The sequence below is a fragment of the Mytilus edulis genome, chromosome 5 (genome assembly GCF_963676685.1).
Source record: "Mytilus edulis chromosome 5, xbMytEdul2.2, whole genome shotgun sequence".
In the NCBI taxonomy this organism is placed as follows: domain Eukaryota; kingdom Metazoa; phylum Mollusca; class Bivalvia; order Mytilida; family Mytilidae; genus Mytilus; species Mytilus edulis.
In genome coordinates, this window is record NC_092348.1 from 72,683,062 (window position 1) to 72,708,406 (window position 25,345).

General features: G+C 32.8%; 1 protein-coding gene across 3 annotated transcripts in view; it reads right to left on the bottom strand.

The window, feature by feature from the left end:
• Window positions 1-2,433: 2,433 nt before the first annotated feature.
• The window catches only part of LOC139524417 (cell adhesion molecule 2-like), a 28,702-nt gene continuing 5,790 nt past the window's right edge, over window positions 2,434-25,345 (bottom strand). The window contains exons 2-8 of one of the 3 annotated variants that reach the window (XM_071319190.1): window positions 15,483-15,875; window positions 12,485-12,832; window positions 11,182-11,460; window positions 10,407-10,457; window positions 7,253-7,354; window positions 5,086-5,119; window positions 2,434-3,287 (exon numbers count right to left, since the gene is read on the bottom strand). In XM_071319190.1, coding sequence (XP_071175291.1) covers window positions 3,254-3,287; window positions 5,086-5,119; window positions 7,253-7,354; window positions 10,407-10,457; window positions 11,182-11,460; window positions 12,485-12,832; window positions 15,483-15,875 — 1,241 coding nt within the window. In that variant the 3' untranslated portion in view covers window positions 2,434-3,253. The remainder of the gene's footprint in view (window positions 3,288-5,085; window positions 5,120-7,252; window positions 7,355-10,406; window positions 10,458-11,181; window positions 11,461-12,484; window positions 12,833-15,482; window positions 15,876-25,345) is intronic. The other 2 variants (XM_071319191.1, XM_071319192.1) reach the window with 2 other exon arrangements.

Consider the following 25,345-nt stretch of genomic DNA (forward strand, 5'->3'; position numbering starts at 1 on the left):
CGATACAAGATCTTCTTTAATAATAACATCTTTATCATAAATATATACAATAATCCATACATACATGCATCAAGTTGATAGAGTGTCATGGAAGATGGATATATGCGGAGGGAGGTTATGAAATATTATAACAAACTAACTTTTTCCTTACTATCTCGCTACGAACGTAGCATTGGTCAAGTGGGTTTTAACTTTATTTATAAAATGACCGTCGAAATTGTCCGTGCAGAAAGGAATTCAAAGGGTAGTACCATATATCACTGGAGTATTGAAGGCCCGTTATTTTAACAAATTAACGATAAGAAAAGAAAAGAAATGCAAGTAAACTCAGTTTAATCAGGCGAAAATAAAAGTTGTATTGTGGTGTTTGCACTGTGTACCATCAGCATAATGTATGTATCCGATTGTGAGTGAAGGTTTTTTTTATATTCAGTCGTGTAGAAACTCAATCCGGCAATGATGATAAAGTTCATTCAGAACCTTCTGCTACAGAGGATGGTTTTTGATCTTTGATCGGGTTGTTCTTTCTTTGACACATTCCCCTTTTTCATTCTAAATTTTATCCCTTCATTAAATCATACAAAATAAAAAATAAAAACGTGTGGTTGATATAAAAAGTACATGTTCAGTGTTGCATTAATATTAGGATAACATTACACCATGTGTCTGATATATTTATAAAGGGGATGGTACGAAAATGAGTAACGTTGCCCATAATTTGTTATCTCAAACTTTCTGATTTCTGAACTTTTACTACGAGTTACACTAGAAATATAGCATCAACAATTAAACATCAAGGTTATTCAAGTCATGTAACTACAACAGAGGGGATTTATCCTATAAAAGGAGTAAAATCAATTTCAAAAGACTCACCTATAAGTGACAAAAGCACAAAAACAACATGTATAATCATGGTACCCATCGTATTAACCAGGAAGAACAAGAAAAATAAATTTTACCTGTATAGATACAGTCACTTATAAGATATACATTCTCAAATAATTATTTAGTGAAGTAACGGAAATATATAAATTCGTGTATGAAATGAGTGAATATTTTTATCTTGTCGGTATGGCACAATAATCATTGTCTCTATGAGAACGAATGTTTGCTACTAAGGCATTGCATTGCATGAATGGAAATTCTTCAACAGTTAACTTTTTCATCTTTACACATCTTTAATTATGAAGAACCATTAGCTTCAAATTACAGACCTATGTTTTTCCAAAGTAGTCACGTGGTTCACCTCATCTTAAGATAAACAAGTTGTCGACTTGATCAATTAACACGTTGAATTCATCATGTCGACTTCTCATTACTAAGTCATTATATTTATATTAACAAGTCGACATTGAAATGCCATTGCTTCCTCATCTTTCCGACAAGTTGACGCCACATGATGATTAGATTCCAACTTATAACACAATATAACTAATAATTCCGACTTATTAGCAACAAAATAACTTAACAAGGTGTATCATATGCGCTTCCATATATACTACTTTGTAAAGTATCTCTCTGAATCAAGCACACAGATTCTCTGAAACTACTATTATCAAGATGCTTGATGTCTTGATTGACAATATATTTGTTATGTTTGAAGGACGTGTTTGTCAACAGACTGTCAGCATTCTAATGGAAACCAGTTGTGCCATTCATCTGCCGACTTGTTTCTTTATTATTATGAGGCTGATAGCTTGATAGCTGCTGCTGCTTACAAGAAATCTTTTAAACCAAGAGTTCCAAATGGTGAAGTAGAAATCATTCCATCGTAAATTTTATGGACGCCATCACGAGTTGGTTAAACTATTAAAAATTAAACTAGTTTTGGATTAGTGATAAAATGAGCAACACGTCGGGTGCCACATGTGGAGCAGGATCTGTCTACACTTCCAGAGCACCTGAGAGCAACCTCATATTTTGGTGGGGTTCGTGTAACTAAGTCTTTAGTTTTCAATGTTGGGTCTTGTGTACTATTATTTGTCTGCTTGTCTTTTTTCATCCAAGGCGTTGTTAGTTTATTTTCAATCTATGAGTTTGACTGTCCCTCTGGTATATTTTGCTCCTCTTCTACAATACAAATTGGAATTCAATAGAACTCAGAATTCTCCAACTACTTTACATTAAATTTTGATTAAAACTAATTGAAATCAAGTACAAATAAGAATTCCAATAAATACTAAAAGTAGGATTAGATAATGTTCATATCTTTGACTTTTTACTACGGAGTATATAATTTTCCTATAAGTGACCTTTTCTCTAATATGACACTCTAGCTCTCACTAGTAAGCGCAACTAAAAGAAGTAAACTAAAGCTAACAATCGACACAACACACTACATTGAAAACAAACTAAAGACAGAACAAGACAAACTACATTTGAGCCGAGTGAATGTTGAAATCATTTTACAATATTTATGAAAGAAAAGCTTAGTTCTCTAGATATTTTTTATTAGCTTTTCGTTCATCATTTTTGTTTTACGTTATAAGAAACTCATCAATTTAATAACGTATTTGTGATTAAAAACAAGAAAAGTAAATATTGATGATAACAGTTTCATAACTACAGGTAGATTATTTTTTTTCTAGCCACATAAAACCAACTGTGTAGTAAAACACTCTCTTGTACAGCGTTCAAAATCAATGCTTTATGACAATTAATATTCGACAAATATGGTACACTAAAATTGAAACGTACAAGCAATACTGGCTTGCATACTTTCTTTATGGAACATTGAATAATTAAGTTAAATTTAACTGAATTGTGATTTACAACTTAAATGCAAATGATTTTTAAACTTTTTATATTTCAGGGGTAACATAAGTGGAGAGAAGCTAAATAAAAATATTTCTCTATTAGTAAGTAAGGAAACTTTAGTACATACTTAAAATCCGATATTTTTTTCAATTTAAATTACGGGAAACTTTTTAATCATCTGAATGTTCTACCATCTATTTTTGGCGACCAACAGCTGATGTAAGGACTCAAATACGACGACGTCAGCTACATTTTAACAAATATGTATTTTATTGTGTTTAGCGCAACGACAACCATAGCTTCATAACCGAATGAGTATATTTTTGTGATATATTATTTCCGATTTTACAACATTAAAAATCGTTTTTTTCTCTAGCTGTTATCAGTTTTACAGTCTTTGTTTGTATCTTGAAGGCATACAAAGACGTTAGTTCATTTCATTAGATTCACTGTTTTCGCTTTTTGTAGTTTTGTTCATTAAACTAAAGATGTTTTTCTATGTATTTCTACTATTGACTCCAACATAAATCCTGAAAATAAAAAAAAATGTATATGTTAAATATTTGCCTATCCGTATCACATTTTGATGAAGTGCATATAAATGTAGTTGCTGTGAAATATTTTGATTGTGATAGATATAGATTCTACCACTGCATCGAGTGTGATACGATATTTATCTACTCGAGACAATTAAATTTTCAAATTTAAAACGCCAGGCTCGCCGAGCGTTTTAAATATTTAGAATTTAACTGTCGAGAGTCGATAAATATTGTATTACACGAGATTTGGTGGTAGAATCTGTTTCTCTTATGATTTTCAAACAATATGCAGGTAAACGTATTCCTTCTTTTCGAATGGTTTGCAAAAAGATGTGTTCTTTCTATGTGACGTCATCAGGCATGGTCGCCTTTTTTCATGCCGTCACAATATGAAATTCAGAGAAAAGCTAGAAAATTCGACGTCATAATCGGATTTTAACCAATGAAGAACTGACATCAAACGAACCACACGTTGATTAATTTTTTTTTTATACAATGAGTGCAGAAAGGGATAAATTGACGAAGAATTAGAGAAATGTATATATTGAATCAAATGGGTCATTATCCTGTTAACAATTAGTTTGTAAGTTCGAGTCAGGCAAGTAGCGGGTTCGTTCTAATCCACTTTAAATTGAGTTAAATGAAGTGAACTGTCAGGTTCACAATGAAGGTAAGAGTGTCTCTTTGACAATCCGGCTTCACGCATCAATCAAATCAGGCCACAACAAATTAGCGAAAAATGCATAAAGTGGCTTTCAGTGATTAAATAAAAATAGAAAAGAATGCAAATAACGAGAAGTGAAACAAATGAGCAACCGTGGTCCAACCAAAATCTGGTAAATAATGGTAAAATGAAAATTGTTAAAGTTATTGACATGCAGTCAATCAATTAATCGTTGTATGTATTGTGTACACATTCGACAAAAAAAACAACAACACACAAATAACAATTTCCAATAACTGTCCGTTAAACTGACACTCATTTACATAATTTTTGGTCATACAACTTTCCGCCATTTTGGTGTGTATACCTTCTTGACCCTCGAATATTTAGTTTTACGCGTTCCTTTTGAATATCAATCCAGAAAAGTAATTCAACATAAAAAATTGTTCAAGAAAAAAACAATGAAATATAATTGTAATGGTACAACAATGGACAGAGTTTGTATAATGAATTGTAAAATGATGCTAAATAAGAGTTTTTGTATTCCACAGCTGATACTTATTTATATATGTGTGATATACAAACGTTTCAGTTTTGAAAAGACGCTTTTTATACTTCAAACTTTGAAATAAGTGTATTAGACAAATATGAATGATCGTCGATATAGAGCTGTAAGTTATTTATGAGAGTGTTTCGCCTATTTTGTCAGGAAAATGTCCAATACCACCAATATGACCATAAGTCATGCTTATCTTATTGTTAATCTGCAACGTTTTTGTTCTTACTCTTAACTATTAAAGAGTAATAGAATCGATGATATTTCTAAATCGCTTATTGAAATAAACTTTATAATATTATATAAATATATTATTCGGAGTTTAGTATGACGTCCATTATCACTGAAGTAGTATACATATTTTTTAAGGGGCCAGTTGAAGGACGCCTCCGGGTGCGGGAGTTTGTCGCTACATTGAAGACCCATTGGTGGCCTTCGGCTGTTGTCTGCTCTATGGTCGGGTGGTTGTCGCTTTGAAACCTGCCCCATTTCCTTTCCCACTTTTATTCATGAAGTCTCAAGAAAATAGAGCTATATTAAAGCGAAAATCAATGTAATTAGCAACTTACTTATTATCCTTTCCCGTCTTGATGTTTACAATCCCTGAATGGTTAAAATGCCATAGTTCGTACGATACTTAGTAACATAGGTACCTTTATTGTTATGAATACTGATTAATTGACATTTCTGATTTTTGTATTTTGTGCCATGCGTTCCAGTTAGGAAACGAGGACAGAATTATGGTAACGACAAGTGGTACATATTCGTGATCATCTGTGACAAATATTGCATAACAAGAGAACAATAGGTGTTGGCGTCCATAAAAATTTAAAAGAGAAGACTTCATAAGAGGGGCGAAAAATACAAGAGTGGAATTCAAACTCCTAAACTAAAAAAAACCTGACAACACAATCGCGAAAAACAAAAAAGACAAACAATATTACACAACTAACAACAAAGAAAAGTGAAAACTTAGCAACAGGAACCCAACCAAAACTGGGGTTGATCTCAAGTGCTCCGGAGGAGTAAACAAATTCTGCTTAGCTAGTGGCACCCATCGTGTTGCTTATATTAGTTCATTGATATAGGATGATGTGGAATGAGTGCCAATGAGACAACTCTCTATCAAAGTTATAATTTATAAAAGTAAATCATTGTAGGTCATGATGCGGCCTTCAACACGGAGCCTTGGATAACACCGAACAACAAGCTATATAGGGCCCAAAACATTACTAGTTTATAACCATTCAAACGAGAGAAAAAAAAACGAGAAAGAGAAACACGTATGCACTATATAAATAGACGACAACTACTGACTACTGAATATTAGATTTATGACTTGGGAAAGGTGCAAACATTTGCAGCGGGATTACACATTTTAATGTACCAAACTTTTTCCCTTTTCTGAAATAGTAGTATAACATCACAATATAGAAAGACATACTATAAAATATCAATTGGACGGCTTACCTCAACAAAAAGACGCAAACCTGTTTACCAGTCTTATTTAGAACATGTAGAAAGGAAACGGGATTGTACGTACGACATTAGGAACATATTAGCTATCCACTGTCAAATGGATATTCCATAACAGTAACCCAACTCGTCATGGCGTCAGTAAAATTTACAAAGGGATGATTTGAACTTCATCTTACAGCTACTCTCTATCAAGAAAATCATTATAGGAAATACAATCGTTGGAATATTCGTATCAATTGGCCGGTTTGTTCTTATCCCAGGAATAGATTACCGTAGCCGTATTTGGCACAACTTTTGGGAATTTTGGATCCTCAATGCTCTTCAACTTCGTACTTGTATGGAGTTATAAATATTTTGATATGAGCGTCACTAATGAGTCTTATGCAGACAAAACGCGCGTCTGGTGTACTAAATTATAACCCTGGTACATTTGATAACTATTAACACCACTGGGTCGATGCCACTGCTGGTGGACGTTTCGTCCCCGAATGTATCACTAGCCCAGTAGTCAGCTCTTCAATGTTGACATGAATATCGATCAATTATGTGGTAATTTTTTATAATTTTCCTGTTTACAAAAATTTGAATGTTTTGAAAAACTAAGGATTTATTTTTTTATCCAAGGAATAGATTGCTTTAGCCGTATTTGGCACAATTGTTGGGAATTTGGGATTCTCAGTGCACTTTAACTTCGTACTTGTTTGGCTTTATAATTATTTTGATATGAGCGTCACCTATGAGTCTTAAGTTTATTTAGACGAAACGCGCGTCTGGTGTACTAAAATTTAGTCAGTAGTTGTCGTCTATTTATGTAGTGCATACGTGTTTCTCGTTTCTCGTTTTTTTTTCTCGTTTGAATGATTTTAAACTAGTAATGTTTTGGGACCTTTATAGCTTGTTGTTCGGTGTTATCCAAGGCTCCGTCTTGAAGGCCGTACCTTGACCTATAATGGTTTAACGTATCGTAATTTTAATCATACACATGCTCCTGCTCAAATTTTTGTGAAAACTTTGAACAGCTAAGAACTAGTTATAGTAATTTTGTATCTGTTACTAGTATATTAATTCATCAGGTTTGTTTTAAAACTTGATAATATATCCAGAGCTTTACTATTGTGATGACAACGGTTTAGCTAGGTATAAAATTAGGTTTGAGCCACCATTTTTCTACATAAAAAAATCCTACACTTAAAAAAAAAAACACCATTTTTTTCTTTATTAATAGTAAGGTAGACATATTATACAGTTATAGTTTACCTTTTTTATGTAATATATATAAACTAATTATTTCTCCAAGTTGCAGGACATCTAATATTACTACCAAGGAAACCAATATTGGAATCATTATAGTTGAACATTCTACAAAAATATCAGTAGATATGGAGGTTTAGTTTATAAATAAGCGATACGCCACAAATAAATAAGAAAAGAAGAAGAATTTTATATCAAAATCATTTGTTGAGGAAGGCTAAATGCATTTCTAATTTCATCTGACCACGTTGAAGCGAGTTGAAGATGAAACTTGGCTTATAAGATACTATTAACCTTTCGTAATTTATTTTGGCAGTACTACATATAATGAGGGAGGGGCTCGGAGTGGTCCTGATTCCGAAATCCCGGGCTTAAAAACACGAAATCCCAAGGTCCAAAATTTACAGAAATTTAATTCCCGACATCCCGAAATTCGAAAAAAGAATTCCCGCACCCTAAGTGGATCAATCCCGAAATCCCGATCTAAAAATCACCGAACCTGACGTCTCGAAAAAAGTTCATATCAATACACCATAACCATTCCACATTAATGTGTAGACTTTAAGATAGTCCAAGACAAAAATATTTTTTTGTTTTGTTTTTTCGTGGCTTGTCGAAAATTTTGACTGTGAACCATTTCTCAATTGCTCGATTATTCCTTGTTCATTATAATAAATTATGTCAACTGAAGATTTCGACTATGTTTAATATATGAAGACCTTTCTTTTGATACTTTTTGTTGTTTACATAATTTCTGTATCTCTTCATAGGTTTTTGTCAATACTGGAAAATAGGCAAACATTATCACTTAAGATCAATCACTGTTATAAGGAGTAGCACGACAAAGACCATGTAGACATTTAATGAGTGACTTTAAAATGCAAATCTTTATTATTATTTTTATAGTCATCTTTTTTAAAAACGTGGCGTTGTTTCATTTGGTTGCTAATGACAATTGCTTTCTGTTTATACGGTTGTCGTAAGAACTAAAATGGGAGTTTTTTACGTAAAACTATCAAAATCAACACGTTTATCCATTTGTTCCTGATTCGGTCTTATGTCCCGATTCGTTGCTCTGTCCTAAGAATATGTAAAACGAACAGACGATTTCTATTTTGAAATTGTCAAATTATATGAGATATATATTTTCAAAATTATTCGGTATTCAAGAGCTTGCAGCTGCTACTAAGACTTTGTATAGCGTCACCAGTATCCAAGTAGAAGGATGCTGTACCGGTTTATCAAAGTATTGGACTTTTTTCCAAAAAAAAGTTCATTGGCAGGTACTAAGGGTAGGAAGACCTTACTTATAAATATTCCATATCAACTTCACAAATAATGTACGATGGTCTTGAAGTATAGATTATGTGTACTGACGTTGTTTGTCATCTGAATAAAGTGTTATGGTATTCTTTTTTGTTGTATATATGAATATTAATTTTATAAGTTAGTCTGTTTTTTTGTGATATCCATTTGACGTTGCTCTGTACTTATACTCCCGTCATGTTATTGTGCAATGGAAATTTTTGTATTCTTGTCTTTCATTTTTCTTAATGTGGTTTGTCTATTTGTTCTTTTGAATGTCACAATATATACCCTGCCTGAGTCCTGTGTTACGGTCTGAATGCTGTTTTTTTACTAGTGCAGGTATTTGTTTTACATGCACAATCCAGCATATATACTAGTATTATTACATGTTTATTGTTTCTTAATATTTTGAATATTCCGTTTAAAAACACCTTGTTTATCTTGACAATTTCTTCAACAAATGTTTTGAGAGTTCATATCTTGTGTTTGTAGATGTGTGTGGCTTTGTTTATTACAACACAAATATTGAGAAGCCGGCTAACTTGATATGTTCCACATACGTGAATATTTTAAAAATTGCTGTGTGCAACAGTTTATACATTGAAACTTTTAAACATTAAATTTAATTATTTGAAGTCTTAATTGTGTGGTTTTGTATGAATTATGTTTTATAGACTGATGCACGTAATTATATTCTTTCTGTGAGTCTCTGACATTCCGTATTGTTCTGTATAGCTTTCAACTATGTCACATAGTAACAGGTGTTATGAAGACGTTATTGAGGTTCAAATTGGGGATAAAAAAAACACTTAGTATATACCCCGGCAGTTTCCTGTATATATATTGACATCTCTGTGTTGTAATCCAATCATAGAACTCGACACATTGGTATCCGTTATATAAGAAAATGTCTACACTAATTACAAGTCGGAAATATTACAGTTGTCATCTATTCGAGTGATGTGTTTGAGCTTTTGATTTTGCCACTTGATTATGGACTTTCTGTTTTGAATTTCACTTGGAATTGGCATTTGTTTTAAGATCTTGGAATGTGGTATTTTTGTTGTTTTCCTTTTTGGAATGTGATGACGAATATAGCACGATGAGCAGAAGATTCCTTATAGTGTATTGCACTTGGTCTCACTTTGCTGTCCACATTGTGGCCCTTTTTCAAAGTAAGTTATTAGTCCTCGATTTACGAAATAGAACAGTCATTTATTTACACCATTTCATATCTATTATAAGTAAAATATATTTGATGATAATGTGCAGGTATCCGCCCAAATACGTCTGAGATGAAATGAAATAATTTAATGAGTACCTAGATCTGTATTTGTACTGGGTGTATTTGGTGTGGTGAACACTGTCTCTATATTTGTAATGGATGTGTTTGGTGTGGTAAAAACTGTCGCTATATTTGTACTGGATGTATTTGGTGTGGTAAAAACTGTCGCTATATTTGTACTGGATGTATTTGGTGTGATAAAATCTGTCTCTGTCTGTGAACTGGATATATTTGGTGTGGTAAAACTTATCTCTGCCTTTAAACTGGATGTATTCGATAGGGTAAAAAAGTCTCTGTGTTCAGCTTAATAAATATTTTGATATGAGCGTCACTGATGAGTCTTATGTCTTGTTTACAATACTTTGAATTTTTCGAAAAAATAAGGATTGTCTTATCCCAGGCATAGATTACCTTAGCCGTATTTGGCACCACTTTTTGGAATTTTGGATCCTCAATGATTCTCAACTTTTAATTGTTTAGCTTAATAAATATTTTGATATGAACGTCACTGATGAGTCTTATGTAGATGAAACGCGCGTCTGGCGTACTAAATTATAATCCTGGTACCTTTGATAACTATTGTTGTCATTTTCGTAGAGTCAGTTGTAGTGGTAAAATCTGTTAATGAAATTTCATGAATGATGAATTCTTACGTGTTGTTTTAGAATATCTTATCGAATCTTTACAATTTTAGTAATATGGTATATAATATGGTAGTATTCAGTAATTCGATATGAATATTTTCCTTTACAGTACAATGTAAAAAAGAGAATTCAATTTACATTCATGAGACAAAATCAATACACGCACTGCAAAATATAGGACCTTTGAGACGTTGCAACATTTAAACTCTTTTTTTTACCACGATTTTTTTTATTTATGTTTAATGTCTGTTTCATTTAAAACTTACATACTTGTATATATTCCATAATTTACATAAACATAAGTTAAGTTTTGTCTCATTCAGTCTACTATTTAAGGTCTTTGAAAATTGAATTTTTGCTGTTAATTTTCTACCTATTTGTATGTGTAGAAAGTTGATAATGTTGAATGTTTGTCCATTTAATCTGTACAGTGCCATATGGATATAGTTATCTCTCTCAATTAATGTCACATTATTGAACGGTGTGGACGTTTGTGTATATATGTATATCATAAATTTGTATGTGAATTTAGCTGTTCACAGTGGATTGTGGTTCATAAAATCTATTGTATGCTACAAATATGTAGTTAAAATTGACAATGGAAATGTGGATTGTGTCAAAGAGACAACTACACGACCATAGAGCTCTCTCAGTTACTACCGCATTATTGATATATATCTCTATGTTTTAAAACTCACCTATTTGTATGTGTATAGAGTTGTTCATGTTGAATGTTTGCCCATTAAAACTGTTTTGTGCTACACATATGTAGCGATCTGTTTTAACAACATTACTAATGACATATATAGCACCAGTCCCTAATGGCATATTGGTGTTGGATTCTTTGTACCACGTATAACCAGTGTTAATTACAAAAGGATTTCCATCTGATGTACACGTCAGAGATATGGGTCCTGCTCCTTCAGTAAATATTGGAATATTAGGAGACTTAGTAACTTCAACATTTCTTACACTATCTGTGAAAAAGTGAGAGAAAATTTGTAATAGAAATACTGTTATATGTGATTTACTAGTAAACAGCTTTTGGCCCTGCTTCTGTGGTATATATTGGGTTGGTTGGAGAATTATTATGTTGTATGTTTCTGTCAACACTGTATGATAAAAAATTTGTTACTTGTACATTTCTGACAATATCTGTTTAATTTGAAAACTATCAACAAGTCAAAAATAATTATTTTTTTTGTAAAAATAAACTTTCTCACATGTTCCTTTAAGCCGGGAGTCAAGCTTTCACGATTTGTACAGGAAGCCTTGACCGTAACATTCCCTATTAAACTTTGTTAAATGTTTGATAAGATTCTGTTAATTATGTCTGGGAATTCAAACTAAAGTTAAAATTTGTAAAATCAATTATTTAATCACGACAACAATCAGGTATTCTTTAGGAAATATTAACTGTTTTCAGTCGATTTTTTGGGGATTGTCCCTTTTTTAAAACCGATTTAAATCCGATAGGTTTTGCATGATTAGAAATGACAGAATCTGTCTCGACAACGTCCCGATTCAACCGAATGTGATTTGACAGAGTTCATGAATGAATGCATTAGGTCGTATGTTTTTTCGTTTAAATTGTTTATCATTCGTCATTTCGGGGCCTGTAATGTCAGACTATGTGATATGGGCTTTTCTAATGGTTGAAAGCCGTAATATGACATATCGCTTTTAATGTCTGTGTCATCTGGTTCTTGTAGAGAGTTGTCCCATTGTCATTCATACAACATCTATTTATTTTTCTTTATCTAAAAACTTGCATTTTATAGTAGTGTAAGTCTATATATTAAGGAGTTCACATGTTTTATCTTATCAGAAACGATGATTCACTTGTGATTTGTCTTTTCATGTTGCAAGATTTGAATATTAATTAAGGCTTTTACTTTTCTTCATCTTGTGTTATAATTCTAGACTTATTCAGTCTGTAATTCTACTAATCTTTTGGCACAATTTAACCCTGCATCGAAACATTTGATTTTAACAACTTACAATGGACATTAATGGGGTTAGTCTGTTGGTACAACTCCTGTAGTACGTCTTGATAAGCAACCTGACATCTGACTATAGCATTATCATCTAGCTGTTCCATCTTCAGTGTCAGCTGACTGGTACCGTGGAATGTACAGTTTGCTGGAATCTCTATCGCTGTCGTGTTTTGTGATTCGTATGATGTTTCCTCTATAGTATTACCATTGGAGTTACGTCTGTATCTAACCCATCTAAATTTGCCTTGTGGTTTACCAACATTACCAGTACATGTGAAGACAACATTATTGCCTTCTTCTATCCCAGTTGATGGTATATGTACTGGTTCACTTTTTGGTTGTTCTGGATAACCTGATATTAATATTTTTATTATAGTATTAATGAATTGGTGTTTTTATAAAGGCCCTGTTATATGTCCAAGATCTGTAATAATGGTCGAGGAAGTCTGTAATGGCCCGAGGCAACGCCATTATTACTGACCGAGGACATATAACAGGGTCATTATAAAACACCCATTTCTTAATACATTTATTAACCAACTGAACTAAAGTGTATGTGTTGCTGCTAACTTGATGTACTGTCTTACTCTTTTAATGACAGTTTAGTTTGAACAAAATAATTTGTACTTCACCATTATAAAGCTTTAAATATACCAAATATCCAAGATATTAAGTTGAAAGAGATATGTGTTAACAAACAGGATGAACAGTGATCCCTTTATATAGTTCTTCAATGTTGGTTGCTGGTTACTAAATTAAATAAAATACAAAAAAAGTATTATACTCTTTACAACTTAGTTTTATTAACTTTATTAAAAATCTTAACAGGGCTTAATACAGACAAACTGGGCATTAATACAGGGCCATTACAGAAAAACAGGGCCATTACAGAAAAAAACAGGGCCATTACAGAAAAACAGGGCCATTACAGAATAAAACAGGGCCAAAACAGAAATATAGGGCCATTACAGAAAATATGTAATTTTTAATAAACAGTCACTTTTGGCAATAATGCACTTAATTGGTTAATAATGTTTTGTTATATATAAAACGGTTTAGTATTTTTCAAGTCCGGACCTTTTATAACCGACAATACGACTGGTGGAAGTGTTTAGCAACTTCGACTGGCTTTACAGCCATCTCAGGGACGTCTCGATGTCTGACAGTAATTGGCGATCGTTTATGTATTGTTTAATGCGTGACTATGGAAAGTTGGAAAGAACGGCCTACATTTTGTTTTTGGTAACTTCTGTTTGGTATGTTGACTATTATGGTCTTGTTTACTGCCTTGACAACGCCTGTTTCCAGGACTAGGTTGGTCAGCTTGGCAGCCCGCTAACCACAATTGAACAGTACTGGTCGATGAGTCTTGGAAATAGTAAAAACGATGACAGTAAGCTCTATCAGGACCAAAGTCGTAAGACAGTAAAATGGTGGGCCTTTATCAGACGCCTACTTTACAGACCCTCAGACGTCAGTCGGCATAACATGTCCCCCGTAATGGATGTTACGGACCATACATATGCTTAAGTTGGTATTACGCAAAACCACAGGTTTATAAACGTACTGCATAGCCATGGATTGGTTTCTGTCATCGAAATTAGGGCGAAATTGATCATTCTATCAGTAAACCAACATCGTAGATACATGTAGCGGGTGAAGATATAGAAGCTGACCCAGCGATAAGCCATGTCATTTCAGTTGTAATGACTCAGACGTGACTGAATGTATTGCATCAGTAATGGCGACCATACGGTATGGGTATTATCACCATTGAAGGCCGTTTTGATGCATATCATTGCTAACATTCCCTTCATTTGAATTTTGGTGGATAGTTGTCTCATTGACAATCATTCCCCATCCCCTAATTTCGATATACGAGTTACAAAACTGTTCGAATCCCAATTGACTTGTTTTGTTTTTAATTAAGTGTTTAAAAACGCAACGTAAATGTAAAATGTATCAAGGTAAGACTTTAAATAAGTTTAAAATAATGTTTCCCCGTTACCATTGCGATTATTTTTCCCTTTCTCTTTCTATCTCTCTTACAATACGATTGGCAAGCTCAAAAGTCGCCGAGCAAACTCCATATTAAAACAAAAATGTTTTGGTAAGAAATCTGTAGAAAGAAAAATGAACCAAAAACTATATTCAAAAGATTGTAATACTACACCCAATGTTAAGGTGTATGGAGGATTTGGAAGATTTCTTTTGCAAATTCGATTTAAATATAGAATGATTTGTAGAATCAATAGTAAACAACACTGGTCTAAGACATATTTTCATGAATCAGATTGGCCTTTGGAATAAAAATCAACTTGTTAGTGATCAGTTTTGATTCCTCATGGTTGCAGTCTTGTAATTGACTTATCCATAGGTTTACATGCAGACCAGCTGATCTTTGATTCTTTTTTAAGAATAAAATGCTACATTGAAATTGTTTTCATATGCATGTTATGAATGTCGTAATGTGAAATTATAATTTATTTTTGGATTCATTTGAAAAAAGGAGGGTCATGCCACGAAAAATTGAATAAAGTTATGCAACCCAGAAGTCACAACAATTTTTTCTACTTTCTGTTTTCTGTTTTTACTAGGTCGCACCACTCCCAGTAAACCTGATGTCCCAAAAAAGATGCAAAAATTTTTTTTTTAAATGCAAATGGGTGTTTTAATTCAGCATACACTTTTTATCAAATAGAAGAAAAAAAAATGAGTCCAGGAAAAATTTCAGGAAAAATGAACTGTTTTAATTCAATTCACTCCATGTGTTGACATGCACCGGAAACTGGGGTTGTTATACACTGGTATATATAACTGTTATGAAATGTCTTTAAATATAAATCAATTATTTTGTTTCATTAAGTAGCCATATTTGAACATTCATTCTTAAGTTTGCATTGTTTGAACCATAAATTCATAAAACCATAAATCAGTATTACAATAATCTACTTATACGACATATTTTAAATGATGATATCTGTTTTACTATTTACACATACCTGTAACACTTAAATTCGCAACACCAGAATTTGAAGTTTCACTTCCACCTGAACCTACATATTGTACTTGACACATGTACTCATTCTCATCTTCACATTCTATCTGAGAAAACTGTATTACAGCAGAATTTGTAGATGAAGATGTTGGGTTGATAAGTGTCACTCTGTTTGATAAATAATTACCATTTGTTGTTAAGGTTGCATTTAATGGTACTGATGGAGGGTAAAATGTGGCTATATTTTTAAACTGTCCATTTATTTTAGCCTGAATGTTTACACCTGTAACAAATTCCCCTGTCACAGTTGTATAAGAACATCTCAACTGTAAACTATTCTGTCCAAGTATTCCTTCTGAAGGTGTTGCATGTATCTGAACACTTATCGCTTCGATACCTACAAAGAAGGACAACTTAATTAGTTACAATTACACAGGTTATTTAATAAATTTTAAAGTGCAAAATTTCAGACATGAGAAACAATACGACGATACAGCTTTAGCGAATAAGCACAATGAAGGAGTCCAAAGATATAATTTTGGGGCCAAACAGGTGTTATTTGACACTATCGATGTAAGGCAATATATAGTGTGGCAAGCAGTTGTTATTTTACGCAATCGATGAAAGGCAATATATTGTGGCAAACAGGTTTTATTTACACTATCGATGTAAGACAATATATTATGTCAAACAGGTGGCATTTTACCTTATTGGTGTACAGATGGTCGCGATCCTAAGCTTGATTAAAGTTAACTAACTTGGAACAGACTTGTTGACTGCTTTCTAAATTAACTTGAGTTTTTTTAAGCAGACAAGCAAGTTAACTTCGTTGTTGATGGACCAGACCTAAGGTCTGATTTTTTAGGAATGCTGCAGACCTATCGACAGGTCTGCTCCTGACTAGACCTATGGACAAGTCTGCTTTTGACCTGACCTGAGGACAGGTCTGCTTATGACAGATTATCGTGTGTAAAAGTTTTCAAATCAGACTTGAGCTTTTATTAAAATATGTAAACAGCATTCGCATTGTTTTTCCCCAGATAGCAATTTCTTTACTCTCTAGACTCCACTAAATATTATACAAAATTCGATTTTTTAATTTGATATATTCTTATATACATAAAACAATGGCTATACAATCACATAGAGCTATCATAAAGGAAATGAGAGGTTTTTTTTGTTTTTTTTTTATATTAGAGGGCGGATAGAAAGGTTATCCAACTCATCGGAACAATATTCTTATATCATTGGATATCAACATCATTGTCGACGTTGCTTCGTTCCCCGTTTTTTACCTGTCTCTTCCTAAATTTTACTTTATGTATTGATATTTCATTGTTATTCAACTTGATTGCATTTGATTTACTATTCTATTTTATGCCGAATATTCTAACGAAAAATGTGCAGTGTGTGGATACATACGGTGTGGTAAAACTATCAACAATCTCGTCAAATTTGTCAGATTTGTCGAGAGCCGATTTGTCTTTGTCGAATTGATATATGGGACGTTCCAAAATTATACTCAATGTACATGTGCACTTGAATGAAATAGTTGCCACTTGACGTTTGACTACAAACAAAATCAATCAACCGACTACTAGTAATAGCTTAACAGTATACTATTCACAGAAGAGAACCTCATATACTAATTTATTAAAACCTCAAATGAATTCAGATATGTCAGCGTTGGTACTTGGATGATGCGACTAGGAGCAGGAAACGTAAACTTGTAGTCCTTACGGGCGTAGAAAAAGGTGGTAATAGTTATCAAAAGTACCAGGATTATAATTTAGTACGCCAGACGCGCGTTTCGTCTACATAAGACTCATCAGTGACGCTCATATCAAAATAGTTATAAAGCCAAACAATACAAAGTTGAAGAGCATAGAGGATCCGATAAACCTCGCGTAAATTTTCTTACGGGCGTGAAACTGTTGGTATGGCGTAAATAAAAATACCCATAATGCTTTGTTTTAAGGATCATGGGATTTTTTTTCAAAATTTGGCTCTTTGGTTTTAGTTTGCAAGCGTTGCTTCATATATTCAAGGATAATCTAAGCTTGTCTTGCGCTTTTTGGAAGTATTAGAAATTTGAATTATGGAATCAAATTGATTAGTGAAAATCGTGAAAGAAGTATACATGGTAAATTATAATTATGTGAGTATAACTAAGTTATTTTTTAAGTTTTATTTAACCTATCACTAATTTTTAAATCCCAAAACCATTATCCTTGGATAGAAAAACATCAAAATCTTTTACTTTTAAGTTAAATTGCAGTATTATGATTTATATTTTAATTCAAAAGACAATAATTTAAAAAAAAAAAAAACACTTTAAAATGCTACTTTTATTTCAAGAAAAATTATTATTGTCATATTATTTTTGTTTAAACGTAAAAACGTATTTGAGCCAGTGTCTGTTTAAAATGTACTTATTTATATATTAGCTTCTTCAATGGTTAATATTTCAAGTTTTTTTGTCAAGCAATGAGAAATAAAAGCAACAGTAAAGAAGTTTGTATGAAATACACAAAAGTACACAGCTATGGTTATACATTGATCTAAAATAAGTGTAGTATTATGTAAGGATATTACGCCTGGTGTATTTATTGACCAGGCGTACTCATTTAAATTTTCCGCCTGGTTTCCGCCTCAGTTACGCTTGGTTTAAGCCTTGTTTCCGCCTTGACATGCATTTTGTAAACACTGCAATGCCGCCTGGATATAGTATGATTCTTACGCCTGGTTTCCGTGTATAAACGGGCGTCACAGTTCGTACAGAAAGTATCAATATTTTGAAAAAAAGGAGGACATGTTGACACCCTAAATTTATGCGAACAAAAATTTGTTGTTATTGTATTGCAATATTGCTGTCCATTGTATTATACATTGAATCCTGACATAAAAAATATGGCTGATTTACTATGCGGGTATATAGATTTACAAATTAAAGTGCACATAGGGTCAGTTTTGGTCGATGCGGTTAAATAATTGTGTTGTACAAGTCAGCATGATGTATCCAAACTACTGAAATTTTGTTACGTATCAATATTTTGAATAAAGGAGGACATGCTGACAGCCCAAATTTATGCGAACAAAAATTTGTTCTTATTGTATTGCAATATTGCTGTCCATTGTATTATACATTGAATCCTGAAATAAAAAAATAGATTTACAAATTTAAGTGCACATAGGGTCAGTTTTGGTCGATGCGGTCAAATAATTGTGTTGTACAAGTCAGCATGAGGTATCAAAACTACTGAAAGTTTGTCACGTATCAATGTTTTGAATAAAAGGAGGACATGCTGGCACCCTAAATTTATGCGAACAAAAATTTGTAGTCTGTTTAAATGATGCTTTCATTTTGTATAAGAAATTCTATCCTGAAATTAAAATATTGCTACATAAATAAAGGACGTATAACTAACATCTTATATACGCCCTTTCATAGATATACATAATAAAGTGCAAATATGGTTGAATTTGATAGGTATTTGAATATATATGCATTGCCCGTTATCAATGCAACCAAGATCGTTTTTTGATTTATAGGTTGGCAGATCACAGATAAATTTATGTTACAAGCAACGTTTTTATTAATTTATGCGTGCTTTATTTTCAAATATTTGTATAAAATCCTGTTTATACATAAACGGAAATATTAATTTTACTTTATTTTCGATGTTAATACTACGAAACAAAGACATTAAAAAATATTTTTAATAAATCGATGTAGATCTGTCTTGGTTACAAGTTAACTTAGTGTTGAGCAGACCAGTCAAAAGTTAGCTTGGAAACAGATCTGGTTGCGATCGGATCTGTAAAAGCAAAAATTAACTTTGTGGCAGGACTGGTTTCTAAGTTAACTTATATTAACTTAACGGCAGGACTGGTTTCGAAGTTAACTAAGTTAACTTTGACAGGACTGGTTCGAATTTAACCTATATCAATAGCGGACCTGTTTCCAAATTAACTTTTTGACAGACATAAAATCAGTCCTAGGACCAAGTGCGCTTTTCAAGTTAATTAGATTTTGTTCGTAGGACTGGTCAGAGCAATCCTAAATCCGGTCACAGGTTAACTTTGACCAGTCCAAATGACTGGTTATCAAGTTTACTTGCTGTACAGGTTAGGACTGCACCCATCTGTAAGGTTATTCATTTTGTCGAGCGGGTAATATTTTACTCTATCTACTTTAGGTAATTTATTGTGTCAAGCAGATGATATTTTACGCGATCGATGTAAGACAATATCGTGTGTCAAGTAGTTTGTATTTTACACAATAGATGTTAAACAATATATTGTGTCAAGTATTTTGGTATTTTACCTTATCGATGTAAGGTACATGTAATGTATTGTGTCAAGCGTGTGGTATTTTACCCTATAGATTTAAGGTAATATATTGTGTAAAGCACTTGGTATTTTACCCTATCGATTTAATACACTATATATTGTGTCAAGCACCTGATATTTCACGCAATCGATGTAAGACAATATGTTATGTCAAGCACTTGGTATTTCATCATATCGAGGTAAGACAATATATTTTGTCAAGCACGTGGTAGTTTACGCAATCGATGTAAGACAATATATTATGTCAAGCAGGTGGTATTTTACGCAATCGATGTAAGACAATATATTGTTGCAAGCAGGTGGTATTTTACTCAATTGATGTAAGGCAAAATATTGTGTCAATCAGGTGGTATTCTACGCAATCGTTGTTAGGCAATATATTGTGTCAAGCACCTGGTATTTTTCGCAATCGATGTAAGGCAATATATTGTTGCAAGCAGGTGTAATTTTACACTATCGATGTAAGACAATAAACTGTGTCTATCAGGTGGAATAAACCTATCGAGTTAAGGTAATATATTGTGTCAAGCAGGTGGTATTTTACGCAATCGATGTAACTACATGCATTGAATTGAATGCCGATTTCGACAATGTTGAATGATTTATATGTCTTTTCTTGGTGTTGACATGAATATCAATTATGTGGTCATTTTTATTAATTTCCTGTTTACAAAACTTTGAATTTTTCGAATAACTAAGGATTTTCTTATCCCAGGCATAGATTACCTTAGCCGTATTAGACATTTGCGGAAACTGTCATACACCTACGATTAGGATTACAATTACACTTACAGGTAGCATTTAAATCTTGGACTTTCTCAAAGTGTAAAAATAAACCGTTGATCCAAAACAATGTAACGATAGTGATGTTTTGTGTAGTTGAACAAAGATTTTTTCTAATATATTTGCAGCAATGTGTTACATGTAGCATTTATTATTGTAAACGGTGTTATCCAGGTTGAAAAAGCTGTAATTGTACGAAGTATGATAGAATGAACCCATTGGTTGCCTTCGGCTGTTGTTTGCTCTATGGTCGGATGGTTGTCGCTTTGACATATTCACCATTTCCTTTCTCAATTTTAACATTATTTAAAAAATAAATTTAACATGAGACACACAAAATATCACAATTGTCGTTGCAGTAACTACATGTAGATTGGCACAATTTCTGAAAGTCGGCAATACTGTGTTAGGAAAGGTGCAATCAACCATGGAGCATGTTTATCCTAAGTTATACTTTCTTTCTTTTATTTTGTTTATAAGAGAATGAGGAAATACAGGAGAAGGGGTCAGGACCTTTTTCCTGACGTCGGGATCGGGTGTTTTTAAGCTCGAGATTTCGGGAATGATCCTTTCGGGATCCGCGATTTCTTTTTTTTTCGAATTTTGGGATGTTGGGATTTAATTTTTTTTTTTTTAATTCGGAACCTGAGGATTAAATGTTTTTCAGCTCGGGATTTCGGGATCAGGACCCTTCCGACCCCTCCCCCTTTCCATCATATAGCGGACGGGTGTATTCTTCATCATAAAATTTCACTTACCGTTCTGTAGAACTTTGAAGTCTTTTATTTTAGCTGAAGAGGACAAACACTTTTGTCTACGTTTTTGGTTTCAAAAGAAAAAAAAACTCACATCGATTCGAGAGAAAAAAATCCAGTTATCAACGAACTTCTCTATGTTGGAAATATATTTTAGACTATTCACCGCACTCAGTTGAAATGTAAGAATAGCTGACTCAAATAGTTAAAACTTTGCTAAAACAAATGCATAATGAGTTCCAAGTTGTTTTTCTCTTCTACAATTGTTATAATATCTGTAATAACATTGATATTTCGAGACAATGTGTGGTTATTCTTTATATACTGCAACTCTTATAACTGTTCTAAATGAAGTATTTAGGGTAAAAAACATCATTTCTTAATTTTCAACGGAAGACGTAAAATTTCCGCGAACCTGTATGTTTTATTGACGTTACAAATACAACACTACGGAAACATATTGTCAACGTCATAAACAAGGTGATATACGGTCAGTGACTGTATATCACATATGAATATACGGTCAATGCAATTTGACTGCTCAAATAGCACAGCTGCAGTATATTCAAAAGTATGATCGTTTTTTTTTCGCGGTGTCGATAATTATCCCAATGAACATGGGTGGAACTGGTATAATTAAAACATGAGCTTTAACCCCTGTTCCGAGACTGGTGCTATTTTCATGGAATTGTAATACAGAGTGCACTGACGACGCAGGGGTCGATCTAGCTAGCTATTTTCAAAGTAGGATCCCAACCCTAGGTAAAAAGGGGGGGGGGGGGTCCGACCATATGTCCCTATTCAAAAGCATTGATCGGCAAGAGAAGGGGTGTTCCAATCACCCGAACAGACCGTGATCTCTCACTGTGACATTGTTCATTTCAACACAAAGTTGATACGCAAATCTATTGATTGTTAGGAATAAAAATTGCAAACGTATAACTGGACTGAGAAGAATTTAAAAAAAAAATCACTATCTATTTAAGTCGGCAAGGCAACAGTTGCGGATAAAAAGTTGTAATCGTGCATAACAAAAACGAAACCAACATTACTATTTCAAATAAAACCGTTTGTAGAGTAAAAAATGGTCTTATTTGCCACAAAATTTCAATTTTCTACTAATTGCAATTAAAAAATAAGCAATTATGGTTTCTACCGGAAAATGCACCCAAATTCAGTTAAGACAGTCACAGTATACCAAACTATGATCATGAAATACGAATGAAGACTGTCCTGTCAGGATATAAAATGACCTACTGCACTTACATATTTATGAAAATTGTTTGATTTCGACAAGTACAGTAAAATTACAATTTGAAAGAAAAAAAAAATGTCACTTTTTAATGGTTTATGTGACATAAAAATTATACATCGTTTATCAAAAAAAAATATTCTATTCAAACAGAATATACTGTTATTTCTCTAAAATATCCATAAAGTATTTATCTTTTGTATGTTCATTCGGTAAAGCTACACATTGGAGTTGCAACTGATATTTTACAAAACATTATTAGTTACATAGTGTGCTAGTGACCTAAAACGATATATATTAGTTCAGTAAATTAATTCCGTATGGAATGATGGCTCAAATCCCCATATGGAGTTTACTGACCCCATATATATATATATAGTATTAGGTCACTAGCACACTATGTAACGAATTTATCTTACCGACTATCTCAACATGTGGTATTTAGGTATTTTACACTATGGATGTAAGGTAATTTACTGTGTCAAGCAAGTCGTATATGACCCCATATATATATAGTATAAGGTCACTAGCACACTATGTAACGAATTCATCTTACCGACTATCTCACTATCTCAACATGTGGTATTTAGGTATTTTACACTATGGATGTAAGGTAATTTACTGTGTCAAGCAAGTCGCATTTTACCCTATTGATGTAAAAATATTAGTTTATTTTTCAGATTGGTCATGATGATAAAAATGTAAATTCATTTCGAAAATATTGAATTATTTGTAGGTATTTTCATGCTAACTGATTTTAGTTGTCTGTCTATCTTAATAGTTTGAAAAATAATAAAACCAAACAAAAATATAAATTGACGATATTCATGACTGAGGAATCATTTTGATGTAAATAGTCAGTAGGTAGATGGCAGTATTCTAGACATTTCTGCCTAGTAAAATATTTGTCTACCCATAATAGAAAAAACAAAGGACATGGAACTGAGCGTAACCATAAAATTTCGATGAATTGAAAAATGACAAACTTAACCTGTGCATTTGTCCCGCGTCGTAGAAACTTCAGTTACTGAGACAAGCATGTTATAGTCCATTCCCATGGAGGCAAAATGTAGAATCCGCAGGAACAATTATATTGTACCAATACACGAATTATAACATAGCCAAACAAGTACATGTTCAGTAGTTTGATTAAAAAACGGTAATTTTTATTATTACAGCAATGTATCAAAACTAATCTCAGAACTAAAATGGTCGACACTTATAATATTAAACAAAGACGAGTCTCAATATAATATGTAATGATCTCTGAGATTGTGTACCACATAGTTTATATTCAATTGCAACCCTATTCAATCCCAGTTAATGCAGATGGTTGTATCTAGTATTCCTCACTCAGGAATTAAAACATATCAGTTTCACTTCTTCCAAACAGCCATCAGAATTTGGAATACCCTATTTTTTGCGTTTAATTTTAAATGAAGACTCGTTTAAGATACAGTTCAGTCAAAATTTTATCACCTTACCTAGTATTTATCTAATGAATCAAGCCATCATGATTTACTTAAGGGTTCTTATACTTTGTGTTGATTCAATGCTACACACATGGAAATTTAAAGGAACAATGTTTAGAATTTTTCTTTTACAAAACATCATTAGTTACATAGTGTGCTAGTGACCTGATACGATATAAATGGGGTTAGTAAATTTCGTGAGAGGTGAGAGAGAAGCTGTAATCCCCATATGAAATTTTCTGACCCCATATGTACATATAGTATTAGGTCACTAGCACACTATGCCACGCATTCATCTTACCTACTTTCGCAGCATGTGGTTTTTAGAAAAGTGGCCTATAAAAGTGATCAAGTCTGCAACACCGTTAAAATTAGGAACCTACTTCCATAGGTCTATACAAAAACAACTGCTAAAAATACCAATTTGTTACCTTTAAATATGTGTAATGAACTTATTTCAATCATCCATTATCGATTTCATCGTCTTTTTAAACCTTTTAAGGTTTTTCCTCAATGTCGTGTTGCTTGTATAAAGGGAAATAATACCGCTACTAACAATGTATTGAAATAAGCCTCGCCTACGACCATACTATGGAACCTTACTTACCTAATATTGAACCCTACTAACCTAATATGGAATATATACGGTATCAACGCGGTTGCTTTTAACCAATCATATTTCTAGAAATGTATAGCTAATAAGATGAAGTAGTATATTTTACCTACTCCTAAATGTCTGATATGGTGAAAACTATTCAATACAAAAATAAGAAGATTTGATATAATTGACAAAGAGGCAACTACTCACTAAGGACTCATTGACATATACATTAGCAAAACGATAAGCCGTCATACAGTTTTGAACAATTCACATATTCGAAAAAATTTAAAGCCCTGATTTATGTACAAAATTAAAGGCAACAGTAGTATACCGCTGTTCGAAACTCATAAATCGATTGAGTAAAAATCAAATCCGTTTACAAACTAAAACTGAAGGAAACGCATCAAATATAAAAGGAGAACAACGACACGACAGAAACAAAACATTAAAATGTAACACACACAGAAACGAACTACAAATTACCAATGACTATTTTCCTGACTTGGTACAGGACATTGTTTAGAAAAAAGGTGGGTTGAGCCTGGTTTTAAGGCATGCCAAACCTCCCGCTTTTATCGCAAGGTTAAGTATAACATAAAAATGACAACATTACATGAGAGGACTACACTATACAAATAAATGGCAGAAAAT